Source organism: Nyctereutes procyonoides, unplaced genomic scaffold (genome assembly GCF_905146905.1).
Source record: "Nyctereutes procyonoides isolate TBG_1078 unplaced genomic scaffold, NYPRO_anot_genome, whole genome shotgun sequence".
Lineage (NCBI taxonomy): Eukaryota > Metazoa > Chordata > Mammalia > Carnivora > Canidae > Nyctereutes > Nyctereutes procyonoides.
Window position 1 is genome coordinate 30702164 of NW_026575047.1, and position 23711 is coordinate 30725874.

The window sequence follows — 23711 nt, forward strand, 5'->3', positions numbered from 1 at the left end:
ACTAACTTTGGGCTTTATTCTTTTTCTAGTTCTTTTAGCTATAAAGGGAGATTATTTTGGGGGGATTTTTCTTGTTTCTTGGGGTAGAAACTGTGTCTCTATGAACTTCTCTCTTAGAGCTGCTTTTGCTGCATTCCATAGATTTTGGAAAGTTATATTTTCATTTTATGTGTATCAAGGAAGGTTTTGGTTTACTCTTCGAATTTTCCTTCATCCTTGATTGTTTTTTTCCCTCTCTGCTTACAGTTGATCAGTGGGTCCTGATCGGTACCTGTATCACACTTATCCTCTCCTCCTTCCCGCTGCCCACTCTGGCTGGCCCACAACATGATTATGTGTGTGGAAAGTCCCACACTTTCTATGTAGTTTATTGTGCATCTAGCCAAGTTATTAGATACAATACCAGCTACAAATAGTTAGAAAATAAAAAATTTTAATTGAAACCATTTATAGTAGCATCAAGAAACATCATAACCTAGGCAAAAATTTAATGAAAATGTACAAGATTTCTACACTGAGAGTCAAAATACTATTACAAGAAATTAAAGAAGACCAAATAAATGGAGGGATACTATGTTTATGGGTTAGAAGACTCAATGTATGATGATGTTGGTTCTCCTAAATTGGTATATAGATTAAATGAATTAAATGCGATCCCAATCAAAATCCCAGCAGAGTGTGTGTATATGTATAAACTGACCTACAAACCAAGAGAAAAGCAGGCAAAAAACTTGGACAGGTACTTCACACAAGTGATTCCAAATGGATAAATATATGAAAAAGTATAAGAATTGTCTTCTGTATTTGTATACAAAGAAATGCACATTAAAGCCACACATTAAAACTGCAATAAGAGACAACTATGCTTCAGCAGCATTCACTGGCAACACAAAATGTTGGAAGGGTGTACAGCAGCAAGACCCCTCTTACACTGTGGAAGGGTATCTTTAACTTCTATGCTAAATATGGGTGTTCTAGAAATATGGAATATCACTGCTCAAGGATTAGAGCGTAGCTTTGATGAATTATGATCCCACGTGTCTTTGTGAAGTTTTGCTACCTACCCACTTAGCCATAGAAAGTTCTCTCCTCTCAGTACAGAACTGCTGTAAGGTCTCTGATAGGTAAACGTCCAAGAAGCACCAGATGCATGGTATGCATTTCCCTGAAACATGTAGTATTTGAGTGTTCTAATTATAAATATAACATGGCTTATTTGAATAACATTAACATATAGAGTAAATCACCAATGAATGAGCAGGTTTATTTTATGATGCTGTTGTCTTTAGGTTAGTTTGTCCTACACTTATGAAACCAAAGATTCCTTGTGCTTGGTGCTAACCATTATGAATGGAGGGGACTTGAAGTTTCACATCCACAACCTGGGAAACCCTGGATTTGATGAGCAGAGAGCTATTTTCTATGCTGCTGAGCTATGCTGTGGCTTGGAGGACTTGCAGAAGGAAAGAATTGTGTACAGGTAAGAATAGCATGAACTCCTGGGGCCTGGCAGCCTGCTCATCTTGAGCCTTAGGCTCCCACTGGGCTCCCTCTGGCCACTCAGGAGCCTGGGTAGTGGATTGCTGTGGAGCCCCTTGGTGGCAATTTATAGGGTCTGGGCACTCACACTGTTGGGAATGTGGTCAGTCAGTGGTGGACCTTGGTTTTCTTTTTAGTTCTCTTTGATCTCTAGTAGGCTGGTTTTATTTGTTAAATATAGGCGGTGTTACTCATGGAAGCACGAAAAGAGCCCATTTGCAAAATAGTTCTATTTAGGACTGTGGACTCTGTTCCAACAAAATAGTGCAACAATTAAATGTCTCAAATTAATAATACTTATTTTAATATTTTGCATCTTAGAATTCAGTAAAGAAAATTACATTTAATTTAATAGAATTGAATTAGTATGATCAAATATTTAATTTTAGAGAAAGCAATCCCTCCACCCATCCTGCAGTTGTGGAGCTCCTGGGCTCTGACACCTTTCTCAACCACTCCATCCCTTCACCTCTTTGCAGACAGTCACCTCCATGCATGGACCATTCCCTACAGGCTTTTCTCACCTTGCTTTTCCCTCTAAATTTCCAAGGGTTCTGTGTATCCCCTGCCTTCATCTTCCCCATCCAGTTCGTCACCAAATCACTCCTGAATGTTTCCCACATAAGCCTTTTGGGCCATTGGCTTAGTTCGTGTCTTCCATAGGTTGCCTGGCAGGCAGACACTTGGATGTTCTTGCTGATGCCATTCTTGCTCCAGTTCCTGGCCTGAGAGACCAGTAACAGACCTTCCTGTAGTATGGACCCGATCCTGTCATATTATCCCTAGCTTGGAGCCCTGTGGGGCTAGCTCTCCTGACCTGGTGTGATGCTGCTCCCCACTGACTTCTCTATCCTAGGGTCCTGCTGTACCACAAGTAGGGACTCTTTGCCCATTTTGTAATGTGCATGTATTTGCAGGTCCCAGAACTTCTCAAGCATCCTCACACCTTTATACCTTTGCACGTGTGGTCCACTTGTCAGATGACTTTCTTCATGGCAGCCCCTCTTCATTCTGAGAAAACGCAGCTCATTGTCCAGAGTTAGCATGGCAGTGTCCCCTTTCCATAAGGCCCCTGCCCCTGATAACATGGGCATAGCTCCCCTTGGGCTTCCTCCCAGCACCTGTGTTGTCCCAATGGAGGGCTGGTCATGCTAGCTGTAAGCTTCTCAAAAGGCTTTTATCGGATCCCTATTCTGATGGACTCTTGGCTTTGTCTTACATTTCCCAGAGCCATGTTAATACCTCTCAAGGGCCAGATACCAGGCTTAGCCATGGGGCTGATGCAGCCCACCTTGAGTTGCTGAGCAAAGGGTGGATTGGCGCCTTGGGAGCCATTCCTACATAGACAGGCCATTGTCTGAATGGAGAATACCTTGTCACCATATCACAGGGAGTGACTGGTGGCCCTGAAGCAAGGAACAAGCCTGTAGGAGCTTTGATTTCCTCTTTTACTCTGGAGGGCCTTATAGGTTATTACAGTTAAGTAGAAATAAGCCCCCTCTGCTTGTTTCTGGTGGGAAGATGTGCAGGCACACCTCATTTTATTGCTCTTTCCATTATTGTGCTTCACAAATATCTTTTTTACAAATTGAAGGTTAGTGACAACCCTGTATTGAGCAAGTCCTATCAGTGCTATTTTTCCAATAGCATTTGCTCACTTCGTGTCTTTGTCACATTTTGGTAATTACTGCAATGTTTCAAATATTTTCATTATTATACTTGATCTTTTCATTATTATCAGTGATTTTTCATATTACTATCATACTTGTTTTGGAGCATCATGAGCCACACTCATTGATATTTAATCAATACATGTTGTCATGTTGTGTGTGTTCTGATTATTCCACTGGCCATCTCTTCCCCACTCTCTCCTTCTCAGCCTCCCTAGTCCCTGAGACACAACAGTATGGAAATTAGGCCAATTAATAACCGTGTAATGGCCTCTAAGTATTCAAGTGAAAGGAAGAGTCATACATGCCTCACTTGAAATCAAAAGCTAGAAATGATTAAGCTTAGTGAAGAAGGGATGTTTAAAGCTGCGATATGCAGAAAGGCGTCTTGTGCCAAACAGCCAAGTTGCAAATGCCAAGGAAAAGTTCTTGAAGGAAGTTAAGAGCGCTACTCCTGCTAACACATGAACCATAAGAAAGTAAAATGGCCAATTGCTGATAGGGGGGAAATTTTAGTGGTCTGGATAGAAGATCGAACCAGCCCCAATGCTCCCTTAAGCCAAAGCCTAATCCAGAGCAAGGCCCTGACTCTCTTCAGTTCCACGAAGGCTGAGGGAGGTGAGGAAGCTGCAGAAGAAAAGTCTGAAGCTAGCAGAGGTGGGTTCCTGAGGCTTAAGGAAAGAAGTGCCAGGTGAAGCAGCAAGTGCTGATGGAGAAGCTGCGAGTCCCGCAGAAGATCCAGCTAGGATCACTCATGAAGGTGGTTCCAGCACAATAGATTCTCAGTGTAGACACAAAAGCCTTATTTAGGGAGAAGATGCCATCTAGTAGCACTTCCTAGCTAGAGAGGAGTCCTCAGAGCCAGGTTGCAAAGGTCGAGGGATAGGCTGACTCCCTTGTTAGGGGCTAATGCAGCTGGTGACTTTAAGTTGAAGCCAGTGCTCATTTACTATCCTGGAGATTCTTAGGGCCCTTAAGAATTAGGCTCCCTCTCCTCAGCCTGTGCTCTACAAATGGAACAACACAGCCTGGACCACAGCATATGTGTTTACAACATGGTTTACCAAATATCCTATGTCCACTGTTGAAACCTACTGCGCAGAAAAAAAGATTCCTTTTGAAATATTACTGCTCCCTGACATTGTACCTGGTCACCCAAGAGCTCTGATGATGTACAGGTAGATTAGTGTTTTCACGCCTGCTAACACAATGCCCATACTGCAGCCCGCAGAGCAAGGAGTCGTTTTGACTTTCGAGTCTTATTATTTAAAAGATACATTTCAGGGGTGCCTGGGTGGCTCAGTCAGTTAGGCATCTGCCTTCTCCTCAGGTCATGATCCTGGGGTCCTGGGATCGAGTCCTGCACAGGGCTCCCTGTTGAGCAAGGAGTCTGCTTCTTGCTCTCCCTTTGCCCCTCCCCCAGCTTGTGCTCTCTCACCTCTTGCTCACTCTCTCAAATAAATAAAATCTTAAAAAAAAAAAGAGAGAGATACATTTCAGAAGGTTGTAGATGGTGATTCCTCTGCTAGATCTGGGCACAAAGTACATTGAGAATCTTCTGGAAAGATTCACCATTCTAGATGCTGCTAAGAAAATGTTCCTATAGATCAATATCAATACTAACAGGAGTGTGGAAGAAGTGGGTTCCAGTGCTCATGGAGGAAGCCACTGCAGATTTGTTGGGAACAGCAGGAGAACTAGAAGTGGGGCCTGGAGGGGTGACAGAAATGCTGCCATCTCAGGATAACACTTGAATGGATGAGGAAGTGCTTCTTATGGAGGAGCCAAGAAGGTGGCTTCTTGAGATGGAGTCTACTTCTGGTGATGAGGCTGTGAAGATTGTTGAAATGACAACAAGGATTGAGAATATTGAATAAACTTGGTTGACAAAGTAGCCGGATTTGAGAGCACTGACTCCAATTTTGAGAGACGTTCCACTGTGGGTAAAATGCTATCAGACAACATCACATGCTACAGAGGAATCATTTGGGAAAGGAAGAGTCAATCAGTTTGGCAAATTTATTCTCTTATTTTAAGAAACTGCCACAGACACCGCAGTCTTCAGCACCCCCACCCTGATTGTTAGCAGCCATCAACATTGAGGTAAGAACCTCCATCAGCAAAAGGATTAAAACTTTTGAAAGCTTAAATGATGGTCAGCAATAAAGCATTTTTTAATTAAGGTATTCATTGTTTGTTTGGACATAATGCTATTGAACACTTAATAGGCCACAGTATAGTGTAAACATAACTTTTACATGCACTGGGAAACCAAAAAATTCATTTGGCTCCTTTTATTGTGCTGATCTGGGACCAAACCCCAGTACCTCTGAGGTACACCTGTATTACTGGATTTATTAGAAGATTTTCATTTCTCCCAACCTTTCATCTCAGGCCTCCATTTGCCCTCAGACAGAGCAAGTGAAAGGCATGGGTTAGCCAGCACTAAGTGTCTACAACACCCACCTTAAGAAGGTGCCCACTGTTTGTTGAATGAATGACCAATAACTTTACAGGTCCCCCCCCCCCCCCAGGAACTTGTAAAGCACCACTTTCACTCTTCAAACTTCTTTCTTGTCAGAGGTTGCCTCTTGACAATCTTTGTCAGACCAGGTGCCAGAAAGATGACCTTCATTTTTGCAGAGGGATGGTACAAATAAAAATGCTTTACTATTTCAGCAGTCTAAGGTCAAAGAGGAGGAGGCACTCAGTTGGACTTTAAGCTATTCTTAGGGTACCACATGTTAGTCAGAATGAGAGCTTGGGGGCTCCCTCACCCTGGTCTGTGGGGCTGCCTTGAGAGTGCCAAGCCTTCACGTGTGGCCATCTCTTGGAAGCACCAGGATGATGTTGTAGCACAGACAAACAGTTAGACCTCATGGGCAATGGAATTCTTTCTAGCATAAGTGATTTAAATTGGGCCCAGACCTGGTCAGAAAAGGCTTTTGGGAGTAGTTGGACTCACATGGCAGCTTGGCTCGACGGCTAAGATCTGAGCAGAGGGAGGAGGGATCATTCTTTCTGGGGAGATGTGTGCTGTGTTCACATTCTGGAGGAAATGGGCAGAGGAGTCCATGCAAACCATTGTGGTCATAAAGAGAGGAGGAAGGAAGGAGCAAACATGTTGGCTTTCTCTTGTCTGCCAGGCCCTAGGCTGTGCCCTTTTGCATCTGTTATTTATTTGGATAAAAGGTTAAAAAGTTGCTAAAATGCCATAGCATCCTAGAGGCCCTTTTATTCCAGAAAGGATTTTTCTGGTATATTTTGTCTTTTTTTTGTCTACTGTCCTCTGCTGTTTGTTCAGATAAAATGCCTTAAACTACATAACAGCACAACACAAAAGGAGTGCCAGCCTCAGGACAGTCCTGGCACAGTGCTGATGGGGTAGGCAGGCAGGGAGGCAGTGTCTGACTATGTGAGAGGTGTGGGTGTTTGGTTTTTGTTTTTGTTTTTTTTAAAGGTTTATTTATTTATTTATGATAGACATAGAGAGAGAGAAAGGCAAAGACACAGGAGGAGGGAGAAGCAGGCTCCATGCTGGGAGCCCGACGTGGGACTTGATCCCGGGACTCCAGGATTGTGCCCTGGGCCAAAGGCAGGCGCTAAAGCGCTGAGCCACCCAGGGATCCCTGGTGTTTGGTTTGCATCCTACCTTTACATGTGTCTACTTGTAACATGGCTTTGTCTAAATTGTTCAATGAGAAAAAGCAAGTAAAAGAAAGGATACATATAGAGAGGATCTTGATATAGTTTTCAGCATGCAACCATTTCTTTACCTAAGAGGTCAACTGTTCAATTAAAACACAGCAATAGGGCAGCCCCAGTAGCGCAGTGGTTTAGCACCGCCTGCAACCTGGAGTGTGATCCTGGAGACCTGGGATCGAGTCCCACATCGGGCTCCCTGCGTGGAGCCTGCTTCTCCCTCCTCTTGTGTCTCTGCCTCTCTCTCTCTCTCTCTCTATGTCTATCATAAATAAATAAATAAATCTTTTAAAAAAATAAAAAATAAAACACAGCAATAAATAAAGATACTTGTGTGTGTGTGCATTTTAAGTCCAGGTGCATACTCTCCCAAAGTATTTCATGACGTGCTGCCTGTTCATTTTGCAGAAGTCTAAGGGGACTGTTGCCTTTGGGGTTTTAAATGTCCTTCAAAAATTAACTGAGGAACATCATTTCTATACAATCAGATGAACTAAAATGCTTATATCTAGGGACAGACCCCCATGAGTACCCTAACACCATCTGAATATTAATATGCGGGAATAACCAATTCCTTATTAAATAACACTCGAGTCTCTGTGTGGTTGATCCTTGTACAGCATGGAGGTTGGAGCATTGACCCAGTTGAAAATTAGCATGTAACTTTTTGACTCCCCTAAAACTTGCCTACCAATAGTCTACTGTTGACTGGAAGGCTTACTAATGATGTAAACAGTTGAGGAACATATATTTTTTGTGTTATATGTATTCCACATTATATTCCTATAGGAAAGCAAGCTAGAGAATAGGAAATGTTAGTAAGAAAATCATAAGGAAGAGAACGTACATCTACGGCATGTGTAAGGAGACCTAAGCAGTTCAAACCCATGTTGTTCAAGGGCAAGTTATATTTTCTTTTCATGTAAAAACATTTCCCAAGACCAGCCTGAAGCCTCAGGGAAGTCCTGTCCTAGCAGCAGCTGGATGTGGAGAACAGCCTTCATTGTGTTCTTCAGCCTCTCTGGGGAGGGTGGATTCTGCTTTCTATTGTTTGGGCAGTGTAGTGTCTTTTAAATTACAAGAATTATTTTTGCATAATAACATTCTGTATGCAGGTGAATATGGCAAAAAGCTAGCTTTTTAAAATGTTTTCAATTTTGCCACTATGGAAATCAGTAAAGAGATTCCTCAAAAAATTAAAAATAGAACCATGCTATAACCTAGCAATCCCACTTCTGGGTGTATTCTAAATAATATCTGTAGTATGTCAAAGAGATGTTTGCATTTCTGTGTTCACTGCAGCATTATTCATAATAGCCAACATATAGAAACAACCTAAGTGTCCATCAGTGGGTGGATGGATAAAGAAAATGTGGTATATACATACACAATGGAATTATTATTTGAGAATGAAGGAAATCCTGCTATTTGTGACAACGCAATGGACCTTGAGAGCATCACGCTAAGTAAGCTAAGACACAGACAAATACTGTGTGGTATCATTAACACGTGGAGTGTTTTTGTTTTTTTTTTTAAAGTCAAACTCATGGAAAGAATAGAAAAGTGGTCACTGAGGGCAGGGGGCCGGGGGAGTAGGAAGAGGTTGGCAAGACAGCACAAACCTTCAGCCATAAGAAAAATAGACTTTGGATCTAATGTAAAACATTAACATATAGCTGATAACACCATATTGTATAATTAAAATTTGCTAAGGGACCAAGATTTAAATGTTCTCACACACAAAAAAATGCGGGGTGGTGGATGTGTCAATTAACTAGTGTGGGTGAATCCTTTCACAATTTTAAGAAAAAAAATTATCAATTTCATTGCACTTTCTAGCAGTTATAGAAACAATATAAGACCATCTAAGACAGATGATAAATGGGTGAGGGGCTGGAGATGCTCGCATTGACTGTTTCTGAGTGACGTCATGTGTTATGTTCCAGAAAGGTCAGCCTTTACCCTCCCTCCTGACCCTGGGCATGTCATCTTGGGTGCACTCACTGTTGAAGAGGTGCACATACTGGGGAAATGGAGCATCATTTCTCTGTAGATGGACCTTTCTGCACATGACATACAAATAGAACCATCATCTGACCTTTTGCATCTGACTTCTGTCCACTAGCATAATGTTTTTGAGGCTCATCCCTTATCAGTACCTGGTTCTTTTTTATGGTAGAATAATATTCCATTGTATGGATGGGCCACATTTTATTTATCCTTTTTGCCTCGCTCAACTCTTTTTTTTTCTCACTCAACTCTTTGGATCAGTTCCACTTTTTGGCTATTACGGATCACACTGCTATGGACATTTGTGTACACAGCTTTGTTTGGACATAGATTTTTAGTTCTCTTGGGTAGATACCAACAAGTGGAATTTCTTGATCGCATGGAAAATTTATGTTTACTTTTTTAAAACAATTGCAAACTCTCTTCCAAAGTGGCTGCACCATTTAACATTCCTTCTAGGGCTCCAATCACTCACATTGTCCCCAAACTTATTAGTATCTCATTGTTTAATACTAGCGCACCCCAGTAGCAGTGAAGTGATATCTCATAGTGGGTTTTTATGTATTTTGTTTTTTCTCTTGGTAAGTTTGATTTGCATTTTCCTGGTGACTGATGCTATTGAGTATCTTTTCATACACTTATTGACCATCCTTATATATTCTTTGGTTAAATGTTTATTTAAATATTGTGCTCATTTTCAATTTGGGTTATTTGATGGCAAACAAATATTATTATTATTATTATTATTATTATTATTATTATTTTAGATGGCAAACATTTTTTATATTCTGGATACTTGTCCTTTACTAGATGTAAAATTTGCAAATACTTTCTTCCAGTCTGTGGCTAATCTTTTAATGTTCTTAATAGTGTCTTTTGAATTGCAAAACTTTTTAACATTAGTGAGGTCCAATTTATCAGGGTTTTGTTGTTGATTACACTTTTGGTGTTTCTCTAAGAAACCATTGTCTAACCCTCATTGTGAGGATTTTGTCCCGTGTTTTTTCTAAGAATTTTATGGTTTTAAGTCTTATCTTTAGGTTTATGACCCATTTTGAGTTAAGTTGTTAGTACAGTGTGGGTGGGTGAAGAGACTCCAGCCCAGAATCATTTGTTGAAAATATTATCATTTCCCCCAGTGAATTGCCTTGGCACTTTTTTCTAAAACTGCTTGACTATGAGAGGGCAGGTTTATTTCTGGACTCTGAATTCTATTCTGTTGGTCTGTGTGTCTGTCTTCTGTCAGTGCCATACTGTCTTAATTACTGTAACTTTGTGGTAAGCTTTGAACTTGGGAAGTATAGGCCTCTAACTTTGTTCTTTTTTGAGATTATTTTGGCTATTCTGGGTCCTTGGCATTTCCATATGAATGTTAGGATCAGCTTGCCAATTTCTGGGAGAAAAGTTGCTGCTTAGGGTTACATTGAATCTGTAGTTCAATTTGGGGATTATGGACATTTGAACATTACTGGATCTTCTGACCTGTGAACACAGGTTGTCTTTCCACTCACTTAGATATTCTTAAATTTTTCTCAGGAATATTTTATACTTTTCAGTATGTACATCTTGTACATTTTTTTTGCTGTTAAATGTATTCCTGAATTTATTGGATTTTTAAAAAAGATTTTATTTATTTATTCATGAGATAGGCAGAGACATAGGCAGAGGGAGAAGCAGGCTCCCTGTGGGGAGTATGATGTGGGACTCAATACCAGGACCCCAGGATCATGATCTGGGCTGAAGACAGATGCTCAACCACTGAGCCACTCAGATGCCCCTGAACTTGTTGTTTTAAATGCTATTTCAAATGCAGCTGTTTCCTTTTTTTTTTTTTTTTTTTTTTTTTAGAGAGAGAGAGAGAGGAGGGACAGAGGGAGAAAGAATATTAAGCACTGAGTGTGGAGCCCAACACAGGGCTTGATCTCACGACTCTGAGATAATGACCTAAACCAAAATGAAAAGTCAGATACTTAACCAACTGAGCTACCCAGGTGCCCCTGCAATTGTTTTATAATTTCATTTTTGGACTGTTCATTGCTAGTGTGTAGAAATACATTTGATTTCTGTACATTGATCTTGTATCCTTCCTCAACTCTTTTATTAGCTTTAGAAGTTTTGTTGTGGGGCAGCCCCCGGTGGCGCAGCGGGTTAGCGCCGCCTGCAGCCCCGGGCAGTGATCCTGGAGACCCTGGATTGAGTCCCACGTCAGGCTCCCTGCATGGAGCCTGCTTCTGCCTCTCTCTGTCTCTGCTTCTGCCTCTCTCTGTCTGTCTCTATGAATAAATAAAATCTTAAAAAAAAGAAGAAGAAGTTTTGTTGTGAATTTCTTAGGATTTTCTACGTATAAAATCATGTCACCTGTGAATAAAGACAGTAGATGCATGTTTGTTCATTTTTTCCCCATCTAGAATCCTGCTGCTTCTGTTGGTACGTCACAAGAGAGAAATTTTGGATAGACATACAAAACCTTGAATTGAAGCAGACTAGAAATGAGTAATTAAAAACCAGCCTGATAAATGCTGTTTACATTTATATACAATGAATACAGAGAAAAGACAATTTGAGAATGATCACAGAGGCCACATCTGTCCCTTCCCTCCTATCAAGTGTCCTCTTGTGTCACTGTCCGAGGCAAAATCTCTAGTTTGCATACTAGAAGGTCAGGCCTATCATTGTAGTTGTTTTGTATTTAAGAATGTGGAGGTTGCAATTTTTAGCTGATACCAAGTTCAGATATTTCGTGAATAAAAAGATCTACAGTTACTTCTTCTTAAGTTTGATTTTGTTTTACATTTTTGTTTTGTGTAGATTCTTTAGGTCACAAGGCCAGTTCTCAGAATGAGAGTTGAATTTTGTTGCTTACCTTAATCATTAAATCACTTTTGCTTTGTCTTGATTTGTGATCCAGAATCTTCTCAAAACATTTCTCTGCAGTTACAGCTTTATTGTATACTCTTTTACCAACAAATGTACTGTTCTGTGCTGGCCTCAGCCCATCAATGACCAGTTCTGTGGCTGGACCAGCCCTTGAGATTCTTATTATAACTGCAAGATGCCTCAGCAATAGCCAACAAGAATCTTTGAAAGAGGAAAAGGTTATTACTTATAAGTCCTGGCAATTCCATGCAATACCAGGGACCACACAGAGAGGTCTGCAGGGGTGGGGAGAGGGAACATGTGAGCATGTGAGTCTGGGGTCCTGCATTTATTGGGGTCAAGGTTGGGTGCCTAGACTCCCACAGTCTCACTCTTTATCAGTGAATTTAAAACATAAGAATGGGAATTTAAAGCACTGGAAGAAGAAGAAAAAAATTAAAGCACTGGAAAGAGAAAAAACAAGCCACCCAAATGGTCTGTTATTTAAATAAACCAAGTCTCTAAAACAGAGGAGCCTAGAGTGGGGGTGGGGCTGGGTCTTTCTCCAGCCAGGTGTCTGCAGTGTTTCTACTGAAAGAGACATCTTTGAAGTGGACACTCAGCCAGCAGAGCTTGAGTCAGACAGTGGCATTACAGAAAAGAGACCACATGTCAGGGCTCACACTACAGGGATTGCAAAATCCAGGCTGATTGTGGTTTTGTTAAATTCTGGAAGATAAGGTACTTGTCCTGAAAGTAGTGCTACATGGACTCTCTCACTGTTCAGGCTGGGAGTTATCTGGCATTATATTTGATCATTGTGGTGTCTTTCAGCAGTTCTGAGTGGATCTGGACACCCTGCACTATACTCACGTGCGTCAGGGGTCAGCCATGAAAGAGGGACACTATGCAGTGATCTGGGTTTGTATGCTTTAAAGTGATTAGGCCATCCTCTGGGAAGAGCTTTCGTTTTCTTAAGATATATAATTATTTAAAACAGAAGCTCCTTGCCTCTTGCTCTCTCAGAGGAGGAAGGATATAATCTGTTGTTTCAGGAGTAGAAGTGTTCAGGGTAATGCATTATGGTTCTGGTTTTCTGCAAATAGTGTGTTCCTGGAGACCATTGAGGTCCTGAGTTTATCCTGAGCTGAGCCCACACGTGCAGTTGTCAAATGTTCACAACTGTTAACTTTAAAACTGCCCATTATTTTCCCAGCAAAAATAGGTTTATTCTGGAATAGCAGAGAATTGCAATCTGGGACAAGCAAAATAAAGTGAAACCACAGGTGAGTCTGTAGAACAAAGAAGGGGAGGCTCTTTTACAGAGGTAGGGAGGTTGGGAGGGCTGCTGGAAGTACAAAAATACAAAAGTCTATTGGGGGTAAACTGGGAGCAGGAAGTGTAGCAACTGGGCTGTGGCAGTGTCTCATTGGCTGGGCTGTACCTGTCTCTCGTTGGCTGGACTGTTGCTGGGGGAGGAGGAAACCTTCCTTCCTACTGTTGGGATGGTAAAGTGGGAGCTAAGGTAACATCCAGGTGCTGGTGCATCTCCTGTTGAGTCTGCAGATGACCGGGAGTGGTAGAGCCTGGAGCTCCCCCTGCCTGCCTGCAGACTCTATTGTAAACAAAGTTTCCTTTTATTAATTTTCACAACACTAAAAGTAGTTGTTCAATCAGGATGATTTCTAGGGTTTAATTTTATAATGATGAACAAACTAAACTTATGGTACATGCCATTTTACTTTGTTTCCATGTATCTCTGTATTTAAAGAAAACCACTCATTATGATATGAATAACAAAAATTATTTCTGGATATAGTCAAAATATATACTAACAGCATTTCTTTGTAGAGCACACGGCATTTTCAGAGCACTCTGGCACACATTATCATGGTATCCTGCCGACAGTCTTCTGAAGGATTATGTCTATTTACAGATGACAGATGGCTCTTGTCACCTTCCTGGTGGGTGATGGGTACCAGTGCAGATGTTGTGCTCTGTGCTTTGTATTTCACTCTTTCCTGTAGCAGGAGAGAAAACCTGAGTCTTAACGTGGTACTTTTACTGTTTTGTTACATTTCTCTAGAAAGTTGACTCTTCCTTAATTAAACAGGATGAAATTTCCACCTGTTTAGAATGCTATAGTTGGAAATTATTAAGGGAAATAGATGTTTAGCTATATATTGGATCTCTATGTGGGTTGACAAGTAGATGATATGATCCACTGTGAGGAGAAGGCAGTTGGTGTACAGACTCCTGGTGGGAAGGAAACATTTCAGACCTATACTTTTTCAGTAGTGAATTGGCCGATACAGGCCATTAGGCAGTACAGATTATTACTATCACATTAGAGTTTTCAGTAGCAGGAAAGACCATTCAGTCATTCCAGAAATATACATCAAGTCCCAGATGTATACACACTTCTTAGTTGCGTGCTAGATGCACACTCTGGGGAGCAAATTGGATTTTGAAGTCCTTGTCCTCAGGAAACTTACAACGTAGAGGCTAGAAAGGTAGCATGCAAAGAAAATGGAGATATGCTTACCATTCACAGTAAGTACTCAAAGGATAATCTCGTTTCTATTGTTTTCAAAACATGGAAGCTAATTTAAAGTAAAAATTTAAAAAAAGAATGGCAGATTTTAAAAAACATTTTATTTATTCATGAGAGATGCACAGAGAGAGAGACACGGCAGAGGGAGAAGCAGGCTTCATGCAGTCAGATGAGGGACTCGATCCCAGAATCATGCCCTAAGCCCAAGGCAGACGCTCAACAACTGAGCCACCCAGGCATCCCAAGAATGGCAGATCTTAATGTTTAAAAGAACTATTCATCCATATATGACCTACATTATTCCAGATTGAAAATTTCTGCCTCACAGTATCTGTCTCTAAAAACAATAGTAAAGGGATCCCTGGGTGGCGCAGCAGTTTGGCGCCTGCCTTTGGCCCAGGGCGCGATTCTGGAGACCCCAGATCGAATCCCACGTCGGGCTCCCGGTGCATGGAGCCTGCTTCTCCCTCTGCCTATATCTCTGCCTCTTTCTCTCTCTCTGTGTGACTATCATAAAATAAATAAAAATTAAAAAAATTAAAATAAAAATAAAATAAAAACAATAGTAAAAAAATAAAAAATAAAAACAATAGTAACAGACCCATTCCCTGGAGACTCTTAGGCAAGTCAGCTTCTCTGAGGGGGGAGTGCATGGTGGGAGGCAGGCGACAGGGACAGACCTTAGAATCATGCCCTGAGACTAGTGAGTAATATTATCTTGAAGAATGTTTAGGAGAACATTAGGGAGGGAGCCAAACTTATTTTTACCCTGGTTCCCTTACTCTGCCCCTTCCCTGATCAAGAACATTGTTCTTGATGCCTTCTGATCAGATTGGAGCTGTTTTCCAAGACTGTGGTCTTTTTTTTTGTTTTTTTAAGATTTTATTTATTTATTCATGGGAGACTCAGAGAGAGAGGGCAGAGGCAGAGGGAGAAGCAGGCTTCCCGCAGGGAGCCCGATGTAGGACTTGATCCCAGGACTCTGGGATCAAGACCTGAGCTGAAGGCAGATGCTCAACCACTGAGCCACCCAGGTGCCCCCCCCCCCAAGACTGTGGTCTATATAGACTGTACTGAAGTTCTAGTTATGCAGGGGTTGAGGAAACCCTCACCTGCGGTTGGGCCAGCCTACATCATTCTCTTCACCTGATTCCCAAAGCATATCCAGCCGGTTGTTCACATACAACCTTACTCCCCAGGAGAGGCTGGCTAACTGACAGGAACCAGTGGGGAGTAAGGTGATAGTGGGAGACAGAGGGTCACCAGGAGAAAGCAGGGTAGTGGGATGCAGATATGGCCTGGGACAAGGGAGGACAGTCATGCAGATGAGCCATGGACCAGGCAATGGTTCAAGCCTCGGTCTCCTGGAAATCAACTTCTCATGATAATTCATGCCTCAGTAACTGGCTGGGAAATGGGATCCAGATGGCAAGTACTTTTTTTAACAAAAAGAATGGACATGAAACCAGCAAAATGTGTTTCTGGTGTACCAGAGCGTGGAGGTATGAGATCACTTCTAATGACCTGAGAGCACAACAAACGATGTACAAGTTATACCCAAGTCAGCAGGCTGGGGGTGGCAGGTTGTACAAATGTAAGAAGACAGTCTCACTTCTTTTAATCTCAGCTTTGGCTGGACCCTCCTATACAGGATGTTGACCTAAATTTGTATTCCTGGCTTAAGATTATAATTAGATCATCACTTTGCAATCCAAAAGGAACTGAAAAGATCAGTAGGAAACCCCTTCACTTGACAGTTGAGGAAGCCACATCCTGGAGGCTGAGTGGCTGACAGTGGTGAGGCATTGTTCAGCATCCTCCACACAGTGCCCTGTGCCCAAACTTGGAGATATGTGAAGATAGCTGTTAAGTTGATTAAAAGCCTAGAGAAAACAGGGGCACCTGAGTGGCTCAGTGGTTAAGCATCTGCTTTGGGCTCAGGGAATGATCCCAGGGTCCTGGGATTGAGTCCCACACCAGGGAGCCTACTTCTCCCTCTGCCTCTCTCTGTGTGTCTCTCATGAATAAATAAATGAAATCTTTTAAAAAAGAAAAAAAGCCTGAAAAAATCATTTTTGAAGGAAGGTACAGGAAATGACAATACCCTGAGGCCTACTGCTGTGGCACTTGATACTTGTACGCATCCAGCGCCCAGCATGCGGGGTGGGGCAAGTGAGGGTCGCTTTGCACTTTGTTCCAGCTTGTCATTTAGCTTCTGTGTGGCCCACTGGACTCTGCTAGCCCCCTGTCTACAGCTGCTTCCCAGATATTTTGTGGCTCTAACAGGAGATGGTGCCTGTGGCATGTGTGGCGGGTATTTGGTGAGTCACTGATGTTATTACTGCACCACTGTTGCTCCTTTGTGAAACAGATACAACACACTTCCTCTTAGAGCCAGCTGACTGGCAGTGCTAGGTGACAGTTGGGTGGATGGCTGGAGGGCCGGTTTGGGGCAGGGGCTCTCTCACTGGCCTGCAGCTTGCTTTCTTCTCTGCAGCAGCACTGGCCCACACTAGGAGCAGTGGGGTTTAAGATGTCCCAGGAGACATTTAAAGTAATTTGGGGGACAGGTGTTGTGTTGATGCTGAGTACGAACCTACATAAATGAGGAGGCTGTGGAGGTTCCCTGTCAAGGAAGGCTACTTTGTTTTTAATAACATTTATAAGGTTTTTTTTAAAAAAAAAATACAGAAAAGAATAAAGGGGAAATAAAAAATGCTCATCATCCCATCCAGATAGTGCAGGAGCATATGCACATGGCTGGAAAATGCAAACACAGAAGCCACCTGCCTCTCTGCTTCTGTGAGCAGGACTGAGCATGGTGGCATGGTTGCTACAGGAAGGTTTCTCTGCAGCCACTCATGCGTGTGTTCACATCTCCCTGAGCTGCTAACAGGGTCTCTTGTCATCTTTTCCTGGTGGTGTGGGTTTGAGTTGAGCAGGTTTTACACTAATTATGGCCTTTCGAGGTATTGGAAGGTCTCACTGCAGCTAGCTCTCAGTTCTGTCTCTTTACAGAGCTTTCCCAAGTTCAGCCGTCTTCCATCTGCTGTTGCTTTTGTGTGGAGGTTCTAGTAATCTGGTCACAATGGAGGGGCGATGTTCAGGGGAGAGGGAGAGTTGTGATAGGGCTGCATTTGAAATCAGAGTTAAGTATAAATCCTCTAAAAACTAAATCTTTTTTTTCAAAGGGAAGAAACAAATAAGCAGTTTGAAATATTACATCTAAGATATTTTAGTCTTTAATGATCTGTATTTATTCAGTCTTCGGTACCCCTCCTCCTCCACAATAAACTGAGTAACAGTTACTGCTGTGATTACAGGCTTCCTGCTGCCAGGCCTGATCTCTCCAACCCCGCATTGCTGGGGAGGTGGGTGGGTGTGGATCACATAAAGTTCCAGGGGAGCGCACTGTGGCTGGGAGCACTTCAGGTCACATGGCAGAGAAGCAGCAGAGTTAGCATTCAAATCTATGCCTGTCTGACCCCTGAAGCTGTGTTCTTCAGGTATGGGAAATTTTCAGGTGTTGACATTTTAAAAAGTATATGAATGATAAGAGAAATTGAGCCAAGTTCATGAAGGACTAGTTCCTTACTACAGGGCTGTACCTTCCATCACTGAACTGTCTCAGTCAGGTCTGTAGACCTGGGCAGAGTGGTTTGCACAGTGCTATCATACGTACTGTGTTCATTGAGATAATCCTTCATGGAGTCCTGGTCCTTCCCAGCAACAGCACAAAGGACTCATGACCCACAAAGGACAGTTTTGTCATCCTGCTCTTGCCGCTGCTCATAGTAGAGACATCTATGGTTGTTTCTGCTGGGTGCTGATGAATCACAGTGTCACTTTCTGAATAATTGAGCTTTTTGTTGTTGTCTCTTCCTTTGTAGAGACTTAAAGCCTGAGAATATTCTCCTCGATGACCGTGGTGAGTGAGCTTTTCACATCTAAAGTGTAAGACTTTGTTAAGAGAGACTTGGTTATAGAAAGTTAATGTGGACTTAGCCTATTGTTGCAGAACAGATAAAACAACAAAAAGAGAAACTCTTTCGTATGTGTTCTTTTGAAAACATAATGGAGATAACATTGTCATTCCCCCTGTATTTAGGCAAGAAGCAGAGTTGGTCATAAATTTCAATTAATTTAATTAACTGAAATTAGTTCATTTCAGTTAAGAGTTTGAGAAACATATTAAAATAAACTCACAGTAAGAACATTTTTCTCTCTCCTACTTCTTGCTGTTGGCCCACATCTTACTTTTTGTCTTAGAGGTGTATTTCTACCCAGGGGCCCCTTAGAATTTTCCTTAAAAAAAAAAGATTATACTTATTTATTTGAGAGAGAGAGTGCAAGAGCATGAGCAAGGGGAGGAGCAGAGGGAGAGGGAGAAGTAGACTCCCCGCTGAGCAGGATCCCAGGACTCTGGGATCATGACCTGAGACAAAGGCAGATGCTTAACTGACTAAGACCCAGGCACCTCAAGAATTTTGCTTTTTAAAAAAATAACAGTTGTTGAATTGTGTCATTCCTTTTCCATCAAGATGATTATATGATGTTCTTTTTTTCTATTAATATAGTTAATTTTCAAATATTATACTAACCTTTCATTTCTGAAATAAATCCAATGTGGGCATAATGAGCTGTTACATAGATTGCTAGATTATGTTTCCTGATATTTTGAAGATGAAGCTGGCCCTGTTTTTGAGGGCCCTGGGTCTCTCTGTCTTTGCAGTGCTGGGTGTGCCAGAGTTTTACTGTTGTCTGTGTCCCTGCAGAGGCTCCAGGGGCCCAAAAGTCTTGGCTCAGCTTCCAGCTGCTCCCACCTGGGACTCTTGCTGAGAGTCCCAGGTGGGAGCAGCTGGAGAGTGGCTGTATGTGTCCCCCTCTCCCAGTGAACAACCTCTGGTTTGACCAGGATTTGCAAATGCTTCTGAGGAACCACAAGTGCCCCTTGCAGCTCACCTCTGGTTGGTTCTCCATGCACAGTCTCAGTGCATTGGGTCTAGTCACTGCTGTGGCCCATTGATTCTCTTAAAGTGTAACTTGTGTGATCTGTTAGGCTCTGCAGTTGTGGTTAGTAGTAGAATAGGCCACCATGACCTTTGTCACCCTGCCCCAAAGCAGGTGCCAAGTGTCATTTCTGTGGTGCTGTTCCTTATTCTTTAGAGACTATGATCTGGTTACATTCTTATTAAAAATGGAAAGGAATGACAAAACTTTGTTTTGCTTTTCTTGATTCAGGAGATTTCTAATATTTTCTTTTTGTTTTCCTACTCTTTTAATTTTTAAAGTCTAATTCTAGCTATACTTTATGACTTACAAATGCAATTGATTTTTGTTTTTTTAAAAGTATCATGTGATTAAAATTCCCAAGAACTAATTTCCGCCAGAAACCATAGAATATAAGATGAACTCTTTCATTTCCAATCTGGACAACTTTTTAGCATTTCTGTTTTTGTCTCTAAAGTAGAACTTCACATTTGTGGTGAAATTAAGTTAAAAAAATGGTAATCGATAGAACTACAGGCCAATATGTCTGATAAACATACATATAAAAATCTTCAACAAAATACTACCAAACTGAATCCAAGAATACATTTAATCATTTGATTAAATCATTCACCATGATCAGTGTGATTTATTACCAGGATGAAAGAGTGGTTCAATATTTGCAAATCAATGTGATATATCACATCAATAAGAGAAAGGAAAAAAACCACATGATCATTTCAATAGATGCAGAAAAAGCATTTGACGAAGTACAACTCCCATTCATGATAAAAACCCTTAACAAAGTAGGGTTAGCGAAAACATGCCTCAACATAATAAAGGCTATATGTGAAAAACCCATGGCTAATCTCAGTCTCAATGGGAAAAACTGAGAGCTTTTCCCCTAAGGTCAGGAATAAGACAAGGATGTCCACTCTCACCACTTTTATTCAACATAGTGCTGGAAATCCTAGCCACAGCAATCAGACCAGAAAAAGGAACAAAAGGCATCCAAATTGGTAAGGAAGAAATAAAACTTTCACAATTTGCAGATGATATGATACTAAATATAGAAAACTCTAAGGACTCTACCAAAAAAACTACTAGAACTGATAAATGAATTAAGTAAGGTTGCAGTATACAAAATCAATGTATAGAAATCCTTTGCACTTCTATACATCAATAATGAAGCAGTAGAAAGAGAAAATTAAGAAAACAATCCCATTTATAATTATACCAAAAATAATAAAATGCCTAGGAATAAATTCAACCAAAGGGGTGAAAGGACTGTACTCTGAAAATTTTAAAACATTGATGAAATAAATTGAAGACAATGCAAACAGATGGAATAATATTCCATGCTCGTGGACTGGAAGAATAGATTTTGTTAAAATATCTATATTACCACAAGCAATCTACAGATTTAATGCAATCCCTATCAAAATACCAATAGCACTTTTCATAGAACTAGAACAAATAATCCTAAAATTTATATGGAACCACAGAGACCTCAAATAGCCAAAGCAATCTTGAAAAAGAAAAACAAAGCTGGAGGTATCACAATTCCAAATTTCAAGATAAAACACAAAGCTGTAGTAATCAAAACAGTGTGGTACTGGCACAAGGATAGATAAACAGATCAATAGAACAGAACAGAAAACCCAGAAATAAATCCACAGTTATGTGGTCAATTAATCTTTTTCTTATTTTTTTTAAATTTATTTATTTATGATAGTCACACAGAGAAAGAGAGAGAAAGAGAGAGAGAGAGAGAGGGAGGCAGAGACACAGGCATAGGGAGAAGCAGTCCCCGATGTGGGACTCGATTCCAGGTCTCCAGGATCGCACCCTGGGCCAAAGGCAGGCGCTAAACCACTGCGCCACCCAGGGATCCCGGTCAATTAATCTTTAACAAAAGAGGCAATAATATGCAATGGGAAACAGACAGTCTCTTCAACAAATAGTCCTGGGAAAACTTGATCACTTTCTTATACCATACACAAAAATAAATTCAAAATGGATTAAGGATCTAAATATGAGACCTGAAAACATAAAACTCCTAGAAAAGAGCACAAGAAGTAGTTTCTTTGACATTGGCCATAGCAACTTTTTTCTAGATATGACTCCTGAGGCAAGGAAACAAAAACAAAAATTAAGTATTGGGACTTGATTAAAATAAAAAGTTTCTGCACAACAAAAGAAAGAATCAACAAAACAAAAAGATAACCTACTGAATGGGAGAGGATATTTACAAATGACATATCCAATAGAGGATTAGTATCCAAAATATATAGAGAACTTCTAAAACTCAACACCCAATTAGAAATAGGCAGAAGATATGAACAGACATTTCTCTGAAGAAGACAACCAGATGGCCAACAGACACATGAAAAGGAACTCAATATCTTTCATCACCAGGGAAATGCAAATTAAAACCGCAATGAGATACCACATCACACTTGTCAGAATGGCTAAAATAAAAAACACAAGAAACAACAAGTATTGGTGAGGATGTAGAGAAAAAAGAACCCTCATGGACTGTTGGTGGGAATGCAAACAGAAAGACCACTGTGGAAGACAGTATGGAGATTCCTCAAAAAGTTTAAAATAGAGCTACCATATGATCCAGCAATCACACTACTGGGTATTTACCTAAAGAATAGGAGAACACTAATTTAAAAAATATATGCAATCCTATATTAATCGCAGCATTATTTACAATAGCGAAGGTATGGAAGCAGCCCAAAAGGTCCATCAATTAACTAATGGATAAAGAAGAGGTGGTGTATATATACAATGGACTATTATTCAGCCATAAAAAGAATGAAATCTTGCCATTTGCAGCAACGGATGGATCTACAGAGTATAATGGTAAGCGAAATAAATTATTCAGGGGAAGTCAAACTGTATGATTTCACTCATACATGGAATTTAAGAAACAAAATAAATGAACAAAGGGAAAAAAAGAGAAACCAAAAGACAGACTCTTAACTGTAGAGAACACACTGATGGTCCCTGGAGGGGAGTGATGGGGGGATGGGATGAAGGAGATGAAGAGGACACTTACTGTGATGGGCACTGAGTAAAAATGGAAGTGTTGAATCACTATATTGTACACCCAAAACTAATATAACACTATGTTAACTGTGTTGGAGTTAAAATTTAAATTTTAAAAAAGGTGATTATCATCTGTTCTAGGTTGTTAGGTACATTTACTGTTTGTCCATCCTAAATATGTCAGCAATCTTTTTTGAAAACTTCTAAATTAGGAGGGACTTGGTTTATGAAATTTAACTGGTAGTTGAGATGAAAAAGAAAACTATCATGTATTCCTACAAAACAGGATAAGCAGTGAATTTTTGTAAAGAATAGTAGCATTTTATTATTGACAATGATTTTAAAGGAAATCCTCTACATCATATTCTTCTATCTATAAAATATATATCAAAGGTAATATTTTATTTTATTTTTTAAAGGTAATATTTTAAATATTTTATTTAAAAAATTATTTAATATTAAAAAAATAAACCCAATGCTATTATTACATCCAAAAGTATTTAACAATTATTTAAGGTGCCTAAGTGGCTCAGTTGGTTAAGCATCAGACTCTTGATTTTGGCACAGATCATGATCTCAGGGTTGTGAGATCAAGCCCCACATCAGGCTCTGCACTGAGTGTGGAACCTCCTTGAGATTCTCTCTTCTCCCTCTACCCCTCCCGTAGGCTTTACATCTTCTTTGATTATGTGTTGAATTGTGTGTTAAATGTAGCATGAAGTTCACATCACATTTGATTGATATCTTGTTGAGTTTGTTTAATCTCATAGGTACCTCCTCCCTGCTACTCCGTGTCATTTGTTTGTGAAACCAGGCTTTATGGGCCAAATTGTGTCCCTCTAAAAGTCATGTCACAAAGCCCTAACCCCCAGTACCTCAGAATGTGACTGTATAGCTTTGGACCATGGGGGGATCAGGGACACCAACTCCCCACATGGTAAAAAATCCACATGTAACTTTTCTTTTTTTGAATGAGAGAGTGTAAGCTGGAGAAGGGGGAGGGGCATAGGAAGAGGGAGAGAGAATCTTAAGCAGACTCTGCATTGAGTGTAGAATCCAAGGTGGGGCTCGAGCTCACAACTGCGATATCTTGACCTTAATGGAAATAAAGAACTGGATGTTTAATTGCCTGAGTCACCCAGATGCCCCCACATATAACTTTTCAAGTCCCTCAAAACGTAACTACTAATAGCCTACTTTTGACAAGAAGCCATAGAGATGACATAAACAGTCAATTAACACATATTCTATGTATTATACTGTATTCTTACAATAACATAGGCTAGAAAAGAGATGTTAAGAAAATCATAAGAAAGAGAAAATACATTTACAAT

The 23711-nt window shown here is 40.7% G+C and overlaps 1 protein-coding gene across 3 annotated transcripts in view; it reads left to right on the top strand.

Moving 5' to 3' along the window:
• The window catches only part of GRK4 (G protein-coupled receptor kinase 4), a 99643-nt gene that overhangs the window by 62080 nt on the left and 13852 nt on the right, over positions 1-23711 (top strand). For all 3 annotated transcript variants that reach the window (XM_055326026.1, XM_055326027.1, XM_055326028.1), the window contains 2 exons: positions 1290-1480; positions 18222-18259. In XM_055326026.1, the coding sequence (XP_055182001.1) occupies positions 1290-1480; positions 18222-18259 (229 nt within the window). The remainder of the gene's footprint in view (positions 1-1289; positions 1481-18221; positions 18260-23711) is intronic.